An 18,146-nucleotide genomic window follows, 5' to 3' on the forward strand; every position below is an offset into this window, starting at 1 on the left:
ACCTTTCCCTCCGGGGCAGGACCCCTTGTCTAGCGTAACAGTGGGGCCACGTGACCTGGGGAGGGGGACATGGCATGACTTGTAAGACCAGGAGTGGCTGTTGGAATTTTCTGGGGAAGGGGTAGGTAGTTGAAGAATTTTTAGTTATTTTTCTTTGCATCTCTTTACTATTTCTTTGAAGGTTATCAAATTGAATTGTAATTTCTTTGTTCTTCCAAGTTTGAAGTATGTATACATTATGTAAGTATATTTGCTTAAGCGGGAGTGTCCGGCTTTTGAGGTGGCATTGACCATCCTTCACCGAGAGCTTTACCGTTTTGTCATTAGTCACACACCGAGCCCCGCCCCGGAGTATGTCCGATAACCGATTGGTCACATTTCCCCCCCTTGTCGGATCGCTCCTGCAGCGGAGCTATCGGATCGGTAGGGAAGGAGCAGTGGGCGCTGAAGAGCAGGTGCGGTGCACTGAGCACAGAGCACTGAGCACGAATGCGTCGATTATATGGGGGGAGTCGAACCATTTGAGAGCTTGTAACTACCAGGTCATTTCTCTCTCTCTCTTACTCTTAACCAAAAACCACCGGGGTTTGCTCTGTGAAAAATGCACTCCCAAGGTCCCTCTCCTCAGCCACCTTGAGAAATCACACGTTCAAACATTACTGAAACTTCAGAATGCTTCTAAAAACACCGCCGGCCTTCGCCATCTGCTCGTCCACCAACGTCCTGAACGTCTTTGCCATCCCCGCACATCACCCTCCATCGATAACGTCACCATCCAGGAGACGACCTGCTTCGCAACAACGACAAGGAACACCCTCACGATGCTACGCGACGGTTAAAGACGCACAGAATGATCCCCTAAACAAAAAGAAGAATGGCACGTGCCCCTCCTGGCCGACTTGTGCCAACCCAACACCGTACGATATCTTCGCTATAGAGAAATCCGCTCCCTATACCAAAGCCCGATTCGCCGAGCTCGTAAAGCAGTATCACCCGGATAAACACCACGCCACCGCTCTCGACGCCCTGGAATCCAAGACTCGGTTGGAGCGGTATCGCCTCGTTGTCCTCGCTAACGACATTCTCAGCAGCCCGGACAAGCGCAGTGCCTACGATTCATGGGGCGCTGGGTGGCACCTGCCGGAGACCGGCGCCGAGGATACTCGTGACATCAACGAGTTGTACAGAAAGGCTGACCGTGCGTGGCGGCATGCTCCGAATAGCCCTGGTATGAACGCCACCTGGGAGGACTGGGAGAAGTGGAACGAGCGGAAGAACGGCGAGAAGCAGAAGCCCGTCTACATGTCTAACGCGAGCTTTGCGGCGCTGGTGCTCGCTGCGATCGCGGTTGGTACCGTTGCGCAAACGACGAGGATGGAGAGCAACTCAACCATCCTTGCCGAGAAGAGGCAGACCCACGAGGTGAACATTAGTAGTGCCCTGAGGCGGCAGAGCACTGCTGTGGCAGGCAAGGGGCGGGAGGAGAGAATCGAGAGGTTCCTGCGAGAGCGGGAGAACCTCAACTATGAATTCGCGCCGGCGAAATTTGATGCACGGCAGGGGTCGGATACCAAGTAGATATATAGGCCCGCGGCCCCTCACTCGTTTTTTCTACATGGAGTGAATGATGTTATGATACATTGTACACTATTACAGCGTTCTGAGACGCATACATGAAATAATAATACAGCACATTCGACTCAAACATCTCATTTGTCCTGGGACGCACCCGTGTGCGCCTGGATGACGTCCCGCATGGCCTTTTCGGCGTTGGCGGGGTCGATCCGCTCAGTCTGGCCGATCCGCATCATCTTGCCGACGAGGAACATGAGCTTGCCCTGGGGATACACCTTCTTGGTGACGAACTCCTTGAGGACCTTGTCCTCGTTTTCGACGGCCGCCTCAGCCAGTTGGCGGTACTCCACGTCCGACATCTCATGGAACCAGAGATCGTGGGCCTCGATGGCCTCGGTGACGGTGTCAAAGCCCTCGAGGTTGCCGAGATACAGCGCCACCAGGAGCTCCTTGGCCACTTTGCCCGTGATGCGCTTGTTCCTGAGATGGAACAGGATTTCCGAGAGCGCCGTGACGGGGACAGCGTCGCATTGGCCTTCGGGGGTGATTTCCAGTGTCCGCTCGCCCGCCTCGGGGTCCGCTTTGTCGATGGTCAACCGGCCTAGCTCGTGCAGGATCCAGTTCCCGACGAGCGGGGCGTAGCTCTGCAGCTCACTATCCGCGGAGCCGGACTCAGCGAGTCGGGACCCGAGGTCGCCTACAACCTGGTAAAAGTACTCCAATCGGCCGCCATTATCGAGAGACATGAGAGACACGGCATCCTTGGCCGTGAGTCCGTAATCGTTAACGAGCTCATCCAGCTCGGCGTCGGGTAGCTCCTTGACAGACTTGCGTAGGTGGTTCACGAGGTCCTCGCCAATGATCAACGGTCCGAGGTCCGGGTCCGGCATATAGCGGTAGTCTACCTCGCCCTCCTTTCCTCTCAGCCGACGGGTATTTTTCGACCCCAGCGTCCAGCCTCTGGTCTCACTGGCAATCTTCTCACCGGCCTCGAGAGCCTGGATCTGGCGGTCACGCTCGGCGATGATGGCGTCCTCGACGGCCTTGATCGTGCTCAGGTTCTTGATCTCCGTCCGTGTACCGAGCGGAATGCTCGGGTCTCCCGTCCTCCGCACCGAGACGTTGACGTCCGCTCGCAGACCGCCCGTCTCCATACCCGACACGCACGCGTCGACGGCGTTGAGCAGGACCTGGATCTTGCGGACGAAGACGGCGGCCGTGCGCGGGTGGTGCAGCTCGGGCTTGGTGATGATTTCAATCAGCGGCATGCCGACGCGGTTGAAATCGAGCCAGGAGATGTCGTTGGGCTGCGCGAGCGTCTTTGCCGTGTCCTGCTCCATCTGGATCTGCTGGATGCCGATCGTGACGCTCTCGCCGTCTTCGGCGGCGATGCCATCGCGGGCGGTGAGTGTGATTTGCCCGTTCTTCGCAAAGGGCTCGTAGTACTGCGTGATCTGGTAGCCGGCGGGCTGGTCCCACCAGAAGTAGTGCTTCCTGTCGAAGCGGCTGACGGGCTGGATGTCGCAGTTCAGCGCCAGGGCTGCGCGCAGGGCGGGTATCAGGGTCTCTTTTTGGAAGGTCGGCTGGCTGCCCGGCATGGCAACGTCGAAGAGCGCGACATGGGAGTTTGGGTCGTCGTTGAAGGACGTGGCGGCCGGCGAGAAGAGTTTCCGGGCTGTGTTGAGTTGCGCGTGTATCTCGATGCCCACGGTCAGCTCCCAGCCGTCGACGGTCTGGTTGCTCCCCTTTGACTTTTGCCCTCTGGTGTCTTTCTTGAGCTGCTTCTTTTCCTCCTTGAGCTTCTTCCGCAGTGGAACAGGTGGTGCTTGGGCTGCCGCAGCAGGTGTAGCCTGGGCGGTCGCATACGAGGCCCTCGACTCTAGACGCAGCGTAGGCGCCCACGGTGCGGAACGGGCCGGCAGGCGGGTATAAGGTCTTCTTGTCGAGGCCAAGCAGCCTTGGCGGGAGAGCTGGCCATTGAAAAGGTAGCGGGCCAGTTCCCTGGTTGGAATGCGCGTCATTTTGGTAGATTTGTGTATTATGGCCGTTGCGCTGAATAGCAAACAGAGGTATGGGCTGTTTATCTCCCACGCGGGTTATGGTGGGATGATCTGTCGGTTTGGCGGGGTTGGCAATGAACAGATGATTGGTGAATTGACTCTACTTGGGCGCTCAGACGTAGATGCCGTACACCCTCTTTTCAAAAGCAATGTGTTCGTCAACCAGTGGCTATTACACCCGGTTGTGTGATTGGAGGAGTCCTCGATTGGAATGGGAGCTTTCGGATGGCTTGGGGTCGCTTTTATGCGACCATTGCAGGCGGATACTCGCTGGTTGCGCCCGAGGGTCAATGGAAGTTCCCTTTGCCTTGAGGGTATTGTCAATATGTCAACACAACACCACGCAAAATGGGTTTCGCATAATCAAGCTTGAACGGAGCTGGAGCTGGGAATAGCTTCAGAGCTCAAAATTAGCGTAGCATAGCTTTTCGGGCCGGTCCAGGTTCCGGGCCAAATTCCGCGCCACCGGAATGATTATGTAATCTTGCTTGTCCATAGTGAGAGTCCATGTGGGAGCAGCAGGCATAGAGCATCCATGCCGGACATTTCAGTGGGGTGTCTCGAAGTTCAGGGAGTGGAAGCCCACTAACAAGTGCCGGAGGTGGACAGCCCAAGTCATGTCATCATACCTAAGGGGTAACTACAGAGTGCCAGTACCAGTACCTTTTACCTTACATTTCGACCTTTTTCTTACTTTTTACCGCTGTTGTTTCTTCATCTCTTCAACCATCTTTATTTTCTGCATCTCAAGCATTAAAACATCTCCCAACTAAAAAAAGAAAAAAAGTCAACTCCAAGACCTGCATCAACATCCATCTCAACCAACATCCCAACACCCATTCAGGTCTCCCCTCCCGTCCACACCACCAAAACAACAGACCAAGTACACACACGTACACACACCATAACCTCCCACTACGTACAGCTCAGCTCGCCCGTCATCCCCCCATCACGCTGGTCCAGTCTTCCTGGTCATCTGAAACAATTCCGTCGACGGCTGACACACTCTTCTCCCGATCATATGGGCGCACTCCTTTTTTTTCCTTCCATGGTTTCCTTTTCGTTCCCTGCCCTGTTATTAGATTCAGCTACTCCTGCAAATAGAATCCCCCCCCTCTCGTCTCGTCTTCTCCCTTTCGTACCTCTTGGGTAATGATCGATCCAGATACCACAGATGAGATGTACTTCGCCGTGATACTACCACCCTGAAAGCCGGTCTCCGTCTCCAGTCTCCAGATTTCTGATTGCTCCGGAAGCTCTCTACCAAATCCTATCCCTCCCCTTCGCAAGTCCTTGGGCACCGTTTGTACCCTTAAAGCCCCTTGCCCCCCCCCCCTACTTTACTTATCTGTTCCCCTTTTCCATGATCCTAACTCTTTGTAATGTGTATTATTGACCAGCAATATTCTTGTGCGATCCGCAATATCCCTGCGCTAATCTAAGACATTCTCGTTGTACACCACTCAGATTCTCGCGCCGTTGACCACGAGGTTCACCCAGCCTCAGACGGCAATCTGTCGCTCATATCGAGCCTAGGGCAGCCATCTTTATTTTACCTCTAGCTTTATTTTACGGTTCCCTCTCTTTCTGTCTATTTCACAATCATCGACGCCATGTCAGTCGAGTACCACCGTCCAACTGTATCTGACGACTTGTCCGGCTCCTTCGACGATACCCCAGCGCTAGCTCAAGGGTGGCTGGCTTCGCACCCGGACGACGGACTCTCGCGTAGCATGGACGCCGCTCATGCGCCGGTGACCTCGACGGCGTCTTCTCATGGTACGAGTGACAATCCTGGCAAGCGTCACATGCTAGTTGACGACAACTCATCACCCGGGAACGCGCGATCGCGCCCTCGAAGTGCGACTGTACGGAGGACGTCGTCTTTGCCTGTGACTGAGTCGCAAAACCCCAAATCTGAGATTGTGATGAGTGCAGATGAGGGACAGATTGCCGCCGATCCAGAATCATCATCCGACGAGACCGTAGTTGAGGAAACCCCAAAAGAGGATGAAGAGTCTTCTCAACGCCCAGCATCACCATCCAACGGATCAACCTTGACGAACTTTACTGCCATCACCGGCAAGACTCACGGCTCCAGTAGCTCAAGCGGCAGCGGTTCGACAATTACTCAGTCATCTTGGCCTCGTCATAGAGGGAGTGAAAAGTCGCGACAATTCGACAAGTCTCATATTAAACCTCGGCGTCGAAGTCGTTCTCCAAGGATTCAACAACAGCAACAGCAACAACAGCACCACAACGCCTTTCAGTACCTCGAACCGGACTCTCCAAACGTGACAGCAGAAGCTACCCAACACGCTATCGAGCAGTCGTACTGGAGGATGCCACAGACCCCAAGCTACCAATCTCCCTCCGCAATGAGCAACGCCTCGACGGCGTCCAGCAGCTTCCAGAGCGACGTCTTCTCTGAGCTGGATCATGAGACGGACAGAAGCAGCTCTCCTGACCACAGCACCTATGGTGGCTCGCCCAACTCCATGCCGGGCTCCATGCCAGGAGGGTTTGACGCGCATCTCGCGGCCGCAGCGCAGCAGAGACAGCGTGAGTATCGCAGCTATGGCACGCCCGAGATGCCAAGGGGCAACGCAAACCTCCCTCATATCCCTCCAAATGCTCTCCAGCCAAGGTTACCCGGTACACATCACGGCCATCCGAAGCATCTTCCCCGGGCAGAGAAGCTGCCGCTCACAGGCTATGAGTTGATTGCTTCCAAGCTATGCGCCGGTGACTCGGATAGGACAAGCATCAGGCCCATCTATCGACGGTTTGAAGCGCTCAACCACCGTCTGCTACTACACTTACAAGACGAGCTTGCCGAGCTGGAGGAGCAGCTACATAGGCTAGACACAGCAGACACCCAGACACGGCGTCTGCAAAACTGCTTTCTGCCCGCTTCAAGGCGCCAAGAAGCCCTCACTGCTGGCGAATTACAATGGCACAAGACAGATGTCCTGGGCAAGATCGGCTACAAGCTTGGCCAATACAGTATGAACCCCCTCAATCCATCTGACTGCTTTTCTTAATATGTATAGACCACGTCCTCTCCTCGTTCAAGGAGACTCAGTGCCTCCCCGGCCCAGACTCACGAGACATTGAGTACTACCGCGCCTACCTCGCAAATCACAACCCCATAGTTGAAATCGAAACCCGATTTCTAGATCCCACGGACGACCTCGTCTCCCTTGCCCGCCCGTCTTCAAGTTACTCGCGCGACACGGATTTCTCGTCAGACGAACTACGCACGCCCATGCCGCGCAAGTCAGCGTTCCGATTCACCGGCCCCAAAGCAGAACGTATCCGTAAAATCCAAGCGTTCCTGTTAAATAGCTACCCGCTCGCGGTGGCCGTCGCATTTGCCGCGGCGTTTCTTCTTCCCATTCTCACTTTTGCCGTCATCCCCGGCTTCGTCGGCCGCATGGCTGTCGTGTTGCTTGTTGCCGTCGGCGTGGCGTTGGCCGTGGTTCAGGCTGGTATTTTTGGGACCGGAAAGAATCGGACTGCTTCGCAGGCTGCTACGGAGGGATTGATGGTTTCGGGGATTTATGTCGGGGTTATGGCTGTCGTTGCTGGCATATTTGGGTAAAATCGGTTGTGCGACTGATGTTTTCTTGTAATGGCGTGGCCGTGTATGAATGTTGGATGGTAATAAAGATACCCTAGAGTGGTTATGAATCGATTAAAACTTTTAATCAGACCTTGGATATGTCTTGTCCTACGTGCTTGCAAGTCATTACAATGAAGAACTACACATCACCAGACATCACCTGTCATTCAGCCATACAACACACACTACATTTGCAAGCAAGTTGGGAAATCTCTGCATTGTTCCCGAGTGTATCAACCCTAGTGGTTGCCATAGTCATCTATCATACAACAGTGTCTTCCAGTCTAGGTCCAGACTCTCCATGCCATTCAACCCCAGATAAAATTAGGAGTCAACTCGGCGAGAAGAAAAAAAAGCCACCGCCACATTCTACAATATAGCAGTGTATTCCGGTCCTTGTCCAAATTCTCCCTGCCATTTTAACCCCAGATAACACTAGGCAGCAAGGCAGCGGGAAGAGAGAAGTCACCGCCAGCTTCGCCGTTGATCAAAAGGTCCCAGGATCGCGGGAGCATATTGGAACCATCCGCACGGGAAAGCGGATGGACGTATCTGTCCCATTCGTCGTCGCCAAACGCAGCCACGAGCTCCTTGGAGACTTGCATCAGAAAGTAGACCTCCTTACGCGCAGCCATGCTGGTCACGGCAAGTCCAAACTCCTCATACAGGTCCTGCTTGTCAAACAACTCGACGGTGCCGGGGATAAGACGCTCGGTGATCCACCTGTTCTCGGCAGCGTCCAGATCTATGGCCGTGACCTTGTCGACCTTCACTTCGTCCGAGGCCCAGAAGCGGCGCCTCTTGAGGCGGTCGTCGTCCCAAAAGACCCAGCCGCAGCGGCGGTAGCCCTCTCTGGCGTGACTGGCGGAGAACTTGAGGGCCTTCCAGGCGGTGTTGGCCTTGTTCTCGTACAGGCACGGGTTTCGGCCGAGGTCGACAGCGGCACGATCGATTTCGCTGTCCTCGCTGGCGACGGACTCCACGTCGCCGCCGTTACCGTCTCCGGACGCATTCGAACCGGAAAGGTCCTCCAAACCATAGGCTCTATCAGTCCAGAGCATGCAGCTACTGATGCCAAAGTACTCTGCTTCCTCGGGGGTGCAGATGTTGTGGAGCATGATGGGAGAGAAGCGTCGAACCCAAAAGTCGTAGTTCATTCGACCGGGGGCCAAGAACTCTCTGAGGGCTCCGAGTCCCAGGGTGGCCAGCTGCTTGACGAAAGTCGACTGCGTCTCGATGTCGAGGAACTGGATTTCCTGGATAAGAGGACCTGGCTTCGGGCCGTCGGGCATCTGTCTGAGTCGATAGAGGTTCTTGACATGGTCACTGGTCTGGGTGTGCTCTCCTTCGTCAAAACAAAGCTTGAACCATTCGAACGTCTCAACATGAGGGTTCGTGCTGCTGGGTCGGGCCGACCGCGTACCGACTGAAGGGCGCACGGCAGAAGCAACGGAGAGTTTGCGAGACACAGAGATCATGTGCTCCCGCCAGAGCATGACGTGAGCGTCCATGACATACTGCTGGACGCAAAGGATCTCCTCCACCTCCCAGGCGTCGAAGAAGGTAGCCAGAAGCTGCTCCTGCTCGGTCATGGTCCAAAGCTGCGGGCCAGAACGAGCCTTGATGACCTTGCTGAACAGATCGAAGCGGGAAAAGGCACGAATGAGTCTGATGTGCTCTTCGGCGCTGAAGATCGGGACCTTGGAGCGAGGATTGTAAAAGATGCTAGACGTTCTGGGAAGACGCTTGTGGCCCAGTGCTTCGCCGTGGACGGGGTAGCTGGAAAGGTCTAGGTCCAAGGCCATTCTTCCATAGTCCTCAGTGAAAGGGACGACGACCATGTAAAGGTAGCGAGAAGCATTATTCTGGTCGTTTTCAGTGGCAACTCCAATGAGGTCTCCATTCTTCCACTTCATCAGATGCTCTTCCATGATGGCCTTCTGCGCCTCGGGAATGGCCGACATGTCGACGACAGGGAACATGACGACAGCCAGGACATCAGGGAAGACCTTGGAAACGACGTCGACACCAAGTTTGGATTCGACGATCTGCTTGGAGACCGGGAAAGCGGCCTGGTACATGGTACGAGACAGGGTGCACATTTTGAGGACATCCGCCGCCTTGTCAAGGTTGCACAAGATCCTCTTCTGGATCTCGAGCGGGAGGCTTTCGAGAGTAGCCATGTTGACTGCGACTTTTGGCGCGTATGCTACGGGAAAGTCAGTATTCTGAAAACAAAGCAACAGAAGAGCGTTTTACCAATGATGATGGGCAAGCTAATTCTCTTGGACAGGAGAAGAAGTGATGATGCTTTTCGATGGGAAGCACAGTAAACCTCAGTTGATGGTGTTGTGTAGGGCTTCTGAGGATATTTTGAAGTAAGAGAATTTACAAAAAGCCCTGGATAAGACCTATGGAAATTCACTTGTTTTGTTTATAAAGAATTGACTGGGTGGCTGCCTTTTCACCTGAACTGAACCCACGATCGTCAAAAGAATTCTTCTCTTTTTGGCGAGTGCCCCCTTGTGGCCATCGTCAGTTGCGTTTGGGAAGGCTCTGGGCTTTGTCTCGAGAGTCTCAACCGCCTGCACCCGCCTTTTACAAGTCAAAATCATAAACTAGCAGGGGCTCTCACCATGTGAACAAAGTACTCTGTTTGATCTTAGAGAAATCAAGCTTATGTATGAGTTTATGTGCTCTTTTTGAGTTGTCTTCATTCTTCAGGAGTTATATACTCTAGGTCAAGTTATTGATACATGTGTGACTTGTGCATTTTCCCAATGATACCACTCTTTAGTCCTTCTGTGAGCACCTCTTCTTAAGTGTATTGCCAGTCACATGAGAACATAAACAAGAAGACATCATAATCACCCTTTTCCTGTGCTACTCCATCTCTTTTGGTGAAGTGAGGCAGACGATTCGCTGTCTGTGACCACGATGCCTCTGCTTCCAGGCCAACTTGGCAGCCAACTCCCAATCGGCCAATCACAAAATTCAGAACAGTACCTCCTCAAGTCACGACTTGAATTCCCATCCACCTCCTAGGTCAACCACAAGGGGAGGCATCGTGTCGTTCCAAAGACTGCCCTCACGACTCACTCACGACACCACAATCAGCCCTCTTCTTTCTACCCTATAAATACCTCCCATTTCCACAGATCCTCCCACTTCTTCCACTTCTCTTTTCCCATCCCGCACAATCTTACTTTCGCTCAAGCAAACTTCAGATTCTTCTTCATCATCACCCATATCATCATCACCACTCTACCATTCCACTTCCTTTGCCAGTAAGTTACTCCATCTGCCTCATCAGTTCCCCTTCTCATCATTGCAGTTGTCAACATGAAGGTCACTATGAACACCAAGCTGGCTGTCGCAGTCCTTGCTCACATGAGCACTCGAGTGGCTGCGGACCGCCACATTCGTTTCACTGACGAGACCTCTGGACTTGGTAAGTCTTTTTCTAATTTCCTACAAAACTTCAACTAACATACTTCAGTTGAGCCTGTTCTCACCACTGTCTCTGAAGGTGCCATTGGCCTACCCATTCCCACTGACGCGTTCGATGGCGTTGTTGGTAAGCTTCCATTTTTCCGCTCTGCAAAAGAAAAAAAAAAAACATTTTCTCACATCTCTCAGTCCTCGAGACTTCTGTCTGTCGCGCAGTCACCTCCACTGTCTGCGAGACTTTCGAGGTCATCTCCCAGGTGACTCCCTCCATGGTCGACATCACCACCACTCCTGTTGTGGCCACTCCCGTCGTCACTGAGCCCGTTGGCATCACTGTCTCCGACAAGGTCTCCACCAGCGTTGGCCACTCTTCCACCGCTCAGAAGAGCACTGCCACTGCTGAGTCTTCCAGCATTGTCACCCCTGTTCCTACTTCTGGCGCTGAGAAGAAGGATTCCGAGGGCGCTGGCATCTTGGCTGGCCTGGCTCTGCTTCTCGTTATCTAAAATTTCTCGACTGGGCCGTTTGAGCTTGCTTGGATGGCATACATTGGGATTGGACTTAGATAGGATTGGCATGGTATTCTACATTGGAATGATTGGAGGTCTGGCTAGGTAGACATGGCTTTATGCCACTGAAGATGCACTTTCGCATGCTTCGCAGCTACCCGCAATGACAATTCACTGATACACACATTCTTCTCTGTAATTTCATTTGATTGATAGGTGTCTGAGCTATGCTTTAGGTCCTGTGCCAGTATGCTTGCACGAATAGACATTATCGCCATCATTGTGATATTTGATATTTATTACAGAATTGCCAGTATTTGCAATTTGTCAGCCGGCGGCGACCTTGACCAGGACTACATAACCCAAGAATGTTCATCGCGAAAGACACGCCGAACGCGTTCAAGTCGCCCTTTGTTTATTTCTCCCAAAATCTCTTACCTTCCGTAAATTTCTATCTTTGTTCCAAGGATTGAAAGATTAGTGAGGAAGTGTGCTGTAGAATGAGCTTGTCTTCCTCCGGTTGTGCTCCGTTGCGGCGGTCGTTGAGTATCGGAGCTCAAGTGGGTCTCCGGAACCACTGGGGCCGAGTCTTCGGCGCACACCGAATTCCGAGGGTGCCTGGCTTTGATCAAGCTTCTGCAAAGTTCTGGCATGTGCCATCAACCAAAAAAAAGAGTTTTTGCTTCTCTAGGAAGAGCATGTGCTTAGAGAGCTCGGGTAGGCTGCGTACGGCGATGGCTTGGGATGCAAGATCTACGCGTTTGAGTTGTTGGTATACCAGAAACCCGCTCAAGGTTGGTGATGTAAGATTCAACATTAATTTCCGTCATGTAGCTCACCTTGCTAATCAAGCTTGCCACAGATATGAGCCATTCGTAGTTTGAAAGGATCAAGGCTTGAAGAAACTATCTGGACACCGTCGACCACCCGCCATGGCCGTAATCGAGATGCTGCATACTGAGCCGTTGATGCACTCAGCCCAGCGAGATTTGATCAAAAAGATTTGGCGAAGAAGCGAGCGATGAGATTGTCGGAAGCCCTGCCTCTAGTGGTGGCCGTCGTTGACTGCTCCTGGATAACGACTTGAATCTTTGGTAGGCTAGCATATGCCTATTGGAGCTCAATACTACGACAGGTGTACAAGATGGAGAAAGCTTTCATTAGAAAGCCAATAAGCAAAGTAGCAGCAAGAAAATTACAGGCATGAAGGTTTAAAAGGTGACGGGAGTCTTGCGATGCAAGTTCTCAGGGATCAAGAAGCAGAAAGGATGTACTCCGATGCTAGTTTCAATATACCCATTAACGATTGTAGCAGCGTTTACTACTATCTTACAGATATGTCAACGGCGCTGCATAGAATAAACATCATAATGTAAGACGAGAAGTACGAAGCCAAGTCACAACTTCAGAAGGTGATTTAAACGAAGCGTGTTGCCACTAGCCCAAGCCATGAAAACGAATACAACACAAAATACATATCTATAACCTCATACGGCAGTGCTCTACATGGAATCCTGCGTCAAAATCTTCATCAAATCATACTTCATACACCCAGTTACCATTCTATCAATCAGACCCCATCACACATCTCAATTCGGCTTCCCCTCCCCCTCAACCCTCCTCTCCCTCTCAACAACCTCGCAAACCCACCCCCCATCCCAAAACCAAACGACCTCCAAGCCGCCCAGAAACCCCCTCAACCGCCTGCTCAGATTCCCATACCCGGCAATCCCCCGCACGCAAACCTCCCTCACGGCCCGCCTCTGCAACAGCGGCAGCCTCCGCTCCGTGAGCAGATACCGCTCCATCAAACCCGGCGTCTGGAACGACCAGGTGTTCTCCTTGTAGGGAATCAGCGCCGTCTCGTGGTACAGCTGCCGACAGATGGGACTGAGCAGGGTGACGCCGCGCGAGAGGACGTGGTGTTTCTTGTATGCCCAGGGGTTCGCGGCCGTCCGGAGGGCGACGCAGTGGAACGTGCCCGTCTTGGGATCGTGAAGGACGTGGATTCGGCGCGAGGAGAGGAGCATTCGGTATATTTTGTTACGGATTTCGGGGGGTAGACGAAGGAACGTTGACGAGGCCGCGTTCAGATCCCATCTGCGCGCGCCACATCTCTCCGTTAGCATCTTCATATGTATATATATATATATGGAAGGGTTCGGTTTGCCATTGGGTCGCGGGGTGGGTGCGTACAATTGAGCCTCCTTCGAGCCCAGCTCCGGGAGATATCCCAAGATTCCATATCGTCGGCCTTTTCCAAACGTCGCGGGATGCATGGGAGGGGTTACCGCAACGGCCCCTCTGTCTTCACTCCGGCGGAGAGAGAATTGAGGATGACATTGGCGGTTCCCAGGTTCCCAAAGGGGGGAGGGGCGAATTGGATGATCTGCCGGCCGGTCCGTGCTCCGGTTCGAATGAACCTTGCCCCGTTGCGTCAATCTCACTGCCTCCCCACCCTGTTCATTATCTAATCTCGGGTTCTTCATATACTAGTATACGTATAAGTTCACATGGATGTTATCAGATGGATCGACTGGACAAAATGACAGGCTATCCCGCCGTATGCATTCGACTCGCTATAATACAACGCCTTCTACGCCGCCACGTCCGCCCTCCGATGCGTACAAACAGGACATCCCTCCCTGATGCGATCCTTCAACAACCGCGCATGTGTAACTTTGGTTCCAACCCGATACCCGCTGCGAATCGACTCTTCGCTGCTCACTCCGTATTCTGTGTCTAGCTTTTTCCCGGGATACAGCGCCTCTAGTAGATGTGATAGATGGAATACATGTCCACAGGCAAAACCCACCAACGTCTCCATCTCGTACTCGGTAAACGACTCGTGACACTGCGCGCAGTGGCCAGCCTTAGGGGCCTCGTGGGTGTGTCCCGGCTGCTCCGCCTTCGCCGACGGCAAGAAGCTCTCTTCCACCTCTTCGGCGCTGACCGGCGGGTGCATAACGTCTTTGACATGTACGTCTACATGTTCGGCTGACTGGATAACCACCTCGAACTTGATGCCCTTGCGCTGGCCACTACGTAATTCGCTCTGGGCGGCCGCCACCTCGCTGCGCAGCACCTTCGCGACGCCGGAGCTGATACTGTGTTGAATTTCGTGCTCCTTCATGATGTGTTTCAAACCTTCTCGCAAACCCTCAATCTCTAGTCCCTCGGGGATGCGCCTGACGAGCTTGATGGGGTTGATGGCTGTGCCGACTTCCTCGAGCAGACCCTGAATGAAGCTCGGCTTGTCCATGCTATAGTCCAAGAGGTCTTCCCACAAGTCTGGGTCGTCTTGCTGCTTGGCAAACTCAATGGCCTTCTTGACGTCCTTTAGTCGGTCGATGATGAGGTACAGCGCGCGCTTCATCTGGCCCGTCTTTGAGTACAAGTGGACCAATTCGTCGTCGTATTTGTATTTTTCGCACTCTTGGACCGCCTGCAATTTGTTAGCACCGCACATAATCAACCAAAAATGGTCAGCTCACCTTTTCAAACGCGTACGAAGTCGACGACCTCAAGAAGCTCATCAGTAATGGTCTGTCATACTTGGCAAACAGCCGAACGGCCAGGTCCGCAAACTCATCGACAAGGGACTGGCTCTCCATCAAAAGTCTGTCTCGGGTTTCGCCCAAGTGCTCTTCAATGCCTTCGCCCTTGTACAAGCCACGTAGGTAGAAGAACAAGTACAAGTTGAGATCCTTTTCTTGCAGCTGAGAGACGACCACCGAGGGCTTGACCAAGCCGTGCTGCGCCTCGTCTACAAGCAGCGTTATGGCTTCCGAAGTGGCTGCTTCATAGTCGGCTTCTTGCATGAATTCTCGGTTGGCGGGAACTCGCAGGCCGATAAAGCTGGGAATGTCATCGGCGACTGCTTCCGCCAGATGGTTGTCGCGAATCAGCCGGAATGCCGAGTCTGCATCTTGAAGCTTGATGTAGCATTTCAGCGACTCCCGATAGCGGCCGTTCGCCTCGTGCAACCGCGCCAGTGACTCCATTACGATCTTCCAGTCGCGACCCTTCTCACCTCCCTCGACACTGTCTTCGCGAACATCGCGGTACTTGAGCTGGTTTTCCAAAGCGGTAGTTACCGTCTTGATGTCGAAGAGATCTGTGGACCAGCGATCCAGCAATTCCCTAAATCGCAGCTTATCCACCTGAATGTAGTGGTTCAAGACGACTTCGTAGATGGTGCCTGGGATGCGCGGGTACATTGGTTCGGACGGGATGTAGTTGGTAATCTCGTCAAACTTGTCCGCGCCAGCAAATGTCCATACCCATTTCTCCCATCTGTCGGAAGAGCCAAGTACCTTGCCGCAGACTCTTCCCGCCTCGGCCCAGTTGCCGGCCTCGATGAGTTCCCGTATCCACAGCTCGCCGATCCGCCTCTTTTCCCTTTGCGCCGAAGAATTCGGGTGTCGTGCGAGACCAACCGAGCCCACGACAGACGAGGCATCGTCGTACAAATCGTCTTGGCTGCCCTGTTTCTTATCTGGCGTCGTCGGCACGAGCTCGTGAAGATTCTCTGGAGGCGCAGCCATGATCTCAGGGTGCTCGTCCAGAAGCTCCCAAGCCTTTTGGTATTCTTGATGCTCAAGCAACCACCCCAGGTGGTCTCCAAGATCCCGTTTTGTTGCGAGAATAAAGTCAAAGGGACTGTGAATGAAGATTTTCACTCCGGGCTTCATGAGGTTCGGGTGGACTGTCTGGGTCGGTTGCCTCCGGGGCCCGCCAGCCATGCTGGGGACCTGTACACTGGAAGCATCATCGCCACTGTTTTTGCTTCTGATACTCGCACCCGAGCTAAAGAGCGCTCTTGGGTTGGTGGCTGCATTCCACATATCGGATCCAAAACCAGCAATAGTGTCGAGGGCTCCCTTTGATGCCGACACGGCTGATGCGGCGTTTTGTGCCGGCAATACTCCCAAGTGATAGTCGCCGGATGACAGCCTCTCGTATCTGCTCACGCTGAGACCGTCTTTGTCAACTTCAGCCTGGGACGTGAGGTCGATAAGCCTGAGCTCCGGAGGCAGATGGTTTTGCCGCCGCTTGATGCCTCCAGAAGGCTCGCTGCCTGTCGACGTCGTCGAGGGTTTTGACGTGTGACCCTTGGCCGCCCCCTGGGAGCCCCCGTCATCGCTGTCTTCATCTTCGTCGTCTGGTAGAACATATGCTAAAACAAGGAGGAGACTTTGGGTATATAACGAAATTCCAGAAATGATGCAATCCATGCGGAGACTAGACGCACGTTAGCGATGTCCCAAACTACTAAGCGGATCAGACTTACTGTTTCGCGATCTCGGCGCGGCCAATCGTCTTTTCACTTCCGCGCTTGCCAGTGCCGGGACTGCCAGGGTGGACGTGAATGATCCATATGGTACCTCCCCATCCGACAACAAGTCTTTCAATCTTCTTGGTACTTGACGCGGCCTGTTGTCGCAAGCTTGTCGCCGCCGGAGTAGTCGCGATTTCGGTCTGGGAAACGTCGTTATCGTCCGTTTCGACGGCCTGCTCATCGATCCACTCGGCTCGACCCTTCCAGACACTGGCCATAGTCTCCCATTCATCAGTTTGCGGACGGTCAATGTGGCCAATACGTTTCCAAGCGTCATCCGAGTCGCCGCTTTCTAGGTGCAGTTTCGAACGCATGATTTTGACACCGTGCTCATTGAGCCAAACGACATACTTCCCAGACAACGACCACTTGATTGTGCTAACCGTGCCTTCGCCAGAATGCAGAATTGTGTCTTTGCCGGTGTTCGCGCCTAGTCCCATGCTGCCAAGCCAGCCGGAGGCGGTGGCAGCTGCTGTTCCCACCGTGGTCGACGTGCTTCGACCGGGTGATCCTCCAACAGTCAGGATGAGTTGGCCAGCAAGCCCGCCTGAGAGGTAAGTCCGGTCGTTCTTGTAGTCCGGAGATAGCGCTACAGCCTGCACGGGTCGGGCAAAGTTTCGCAGCTGGACGTCTTTCGGGTCAACTAAGGAAAAGACGCAAACATTGCCGTCCATTGACGAGGTTGCGACATGGATATTGTTCGAAGGAGTATTCGGAATAGGAGTAGGCTCTTTGGGTCTTCGAGATGCTGCTGCTGGTGAGCCCGCCTGCGGAGACGAAGGACGTCTCGCGACACTCTCGGCAGCCTCTGCTGCTAATCTTTGAACGGCCTCGGCTCGTGCTGTCGGGAGAGGAGGAGGATACGGAGATATGGAGATACTTGTAACGGAGGCGGAGTGGGCTTTGTACACTCGAAGCGACTGGAACATGGGCAATTGGATGACGTGCTACGTCTCGCGAGTAAGCAAAAGTCACTTAAGAGAGATTGGAATACCTACGACAGTGCCGTTATGCGTTCCGATGATCTACACAGGAGAAAATGGTGTCAGCTTAGGGGCAGATAATGCGAAGAGTTGTGCCCATACCATCTTGTCACCAGCTACGAGGAACGAACTGGTCGCGTCGCCATTGCGATAGATGGGCCCCAGATGTTGAGTCAAGCGGGCATACTTGAGCCTAGGCTCTTCGTCCTCATCGTCATCGTCTTCGTCATCATCATCATCGTCCTCATCGTCCTCCTCATCATCGTCTTCTTCCTCATCGTCAACCTCTTCAACGTCCTGGGCCTTGGCTTGCTTCTCCGCCTTTTGCCCCGCTACATTGGCCGGCGCGACAGCTTCGTTGCCGTCATTCTCTACTGATATGGGTGCTTTACCCTTTTGCGCAGCACTGGGAGCTTCAGGTGACGGGCTCAGGGATTCGCGATCATCGCCGGAGTCGGAGTCGGCATTCTCGATAACGGGCTTTGTTTGGGCCTCGACCGGCTCTGGCTCTGGTGAGGCTTCCGTCATTGTGCCAATAATGCCTTCGGCATAGGCAGTGACATGATTAGCCGGCGAGATCGAAAGGGGGAAGCCCTGGTGCAG

At 53.6% G+C, this 18,146-nt stretch overlaps 6 protein-coding genes across 6 annotated transcripts; 3 read left to right on the forward strand and 3 right to left on the reverse strand.

The window, feature by feature from the left end:
* Positions 1 to 672: 672 nt before the first annotated feature.
* On the forward strand, positions 673 to 1,578 carry CTRU02_209118 (DnaJ domain-containing protein; the record flags this gene model as incomplete). The annotated part of the gene is made up of 1 exon (XM_036725933.1): positions 673 to 1,578. One exon carries the CDS (start codon positions 673 to 675, stop codon positions 1,576 to 1,578), a length of 906 nt encoding a protein of 301 aa, XP_036582126.1.
* Positions 1,579 to 1,709: 131 nt separating this feature from the next.
* On the reverse strand, positions 1,710 to 3,596 carry CTRU02_209117 (pet112 family protein; the record flags this gene model as incomplete). The annotated part of the gene is made up of 1 exon (XM_036725932.1): positions 1,710 to 3,596. The coding sequence occupies one exon, from the start codon at positions 3,594 to 3,596 to the stop codon at positions 1,710 to 1,712; it is 1,887 nt and encodes a 628-aa protein (XP_036582125.1).
* A 1,652-nt stretch (positions 3,597 to 5,248) lies between these two features.
* CTRU02_209119 (uncharacterized protein) lies at positions 5,249 to 7,239 on the forward strand (the record flags this gene model as incomplete). The annotated part of the gene is made up of 2 exons (XM_036725931.1): positions 5,249 to 6,641; positions 6,689 to 7,239. 2 exons carry the CDS (start codon positions 5,249 to 5,251, stop codon positions 7,237 to 7,239), a joined length of 1,944 nt encoding a protein of 647 aa, XP_036582124.1.
* Positions 7,240 to 7,679: 440 nt separating this feature from the next.
* On the reverse strand, positions 7,680 to 9,443 carry CTRU02_209120 (uncharacterized protein; the record flags this gene model as incomplete). The annotated part of the gene is made up of 1 exon (XM_036725930.1): positions 7,680 to 9,443. The coding sequence occupies one exon, from the start codon at positions 9,441 to 9,443 to the stop codon at positions 7,680 to 7,682; it is 1,764 nt and encodes a 587-aa protein (XP_036582123.1).
* A 1,159-nt stretch (positions 9,444 to 10,602) lies between these two features.
* CTRU02_209121 (uncharacterized protein) lies at positions 10,603 to 11,216 on the forward strand (the record flags this gene model as incomplete). The annotated part of the gene is made up of 3 exons (XM_036725929.1): positions 10,603 to 10,711; positions 10,760 to 10,837; positions 10,900 to 11,216. The coding sequence occupies 3 exons, from the start codon at positions 10,603 to 10,605 to the stop codon at positions 11,214 to 11,216; spliced, it is 504 nt and encodes a 167-aa protein (XP_036582122.1).
* Positions 11,217 to 12,808: 1,592 nt separating this feature from the next.
* On the reverse strand, positions 12,809 to 18,071 carry CTRU02_209122 (putative vacuolar assembly protein; the record flags this gene model as incomplete). Its single annotated transcript, XM_036725927.2, has 7 exons — positions 12,809 to 13,319; positions 13,416 to 13,678; positions 14,035 to 14,664; positions 14,714 to 16,463; positions 16,513 to 17,507; positions 17,559 to 17,585; positions 17,646 to 18,071. 7 exons carry the CDS (start codon positions 18,069 to 18,071, stop codon positions 12,809 to 12,811), a joined length of 4,602 nt encoding a protein of 1,533 aa, XP_036582120.2.
* Between the last annotated feature and the right edge of the window lie 75 nt (positions 18,072 to 18,146).

The sequence above is a fragment of the Colletotrichum truncatum genome (genome assembly GCF_014235925.2).
Source record: "Colletotrichum truncatum strain CMES1059 chromosome Unknown Contig_0005, whole genome shotgun sequence".
Classification (NCBI taxonomy): Eukaryota; Fungi; Ascomycota; class Sordariomycetes; order Glomerellales; family Glomerellaceae; genus Colletotrichum; species Colletotrichum truncatum.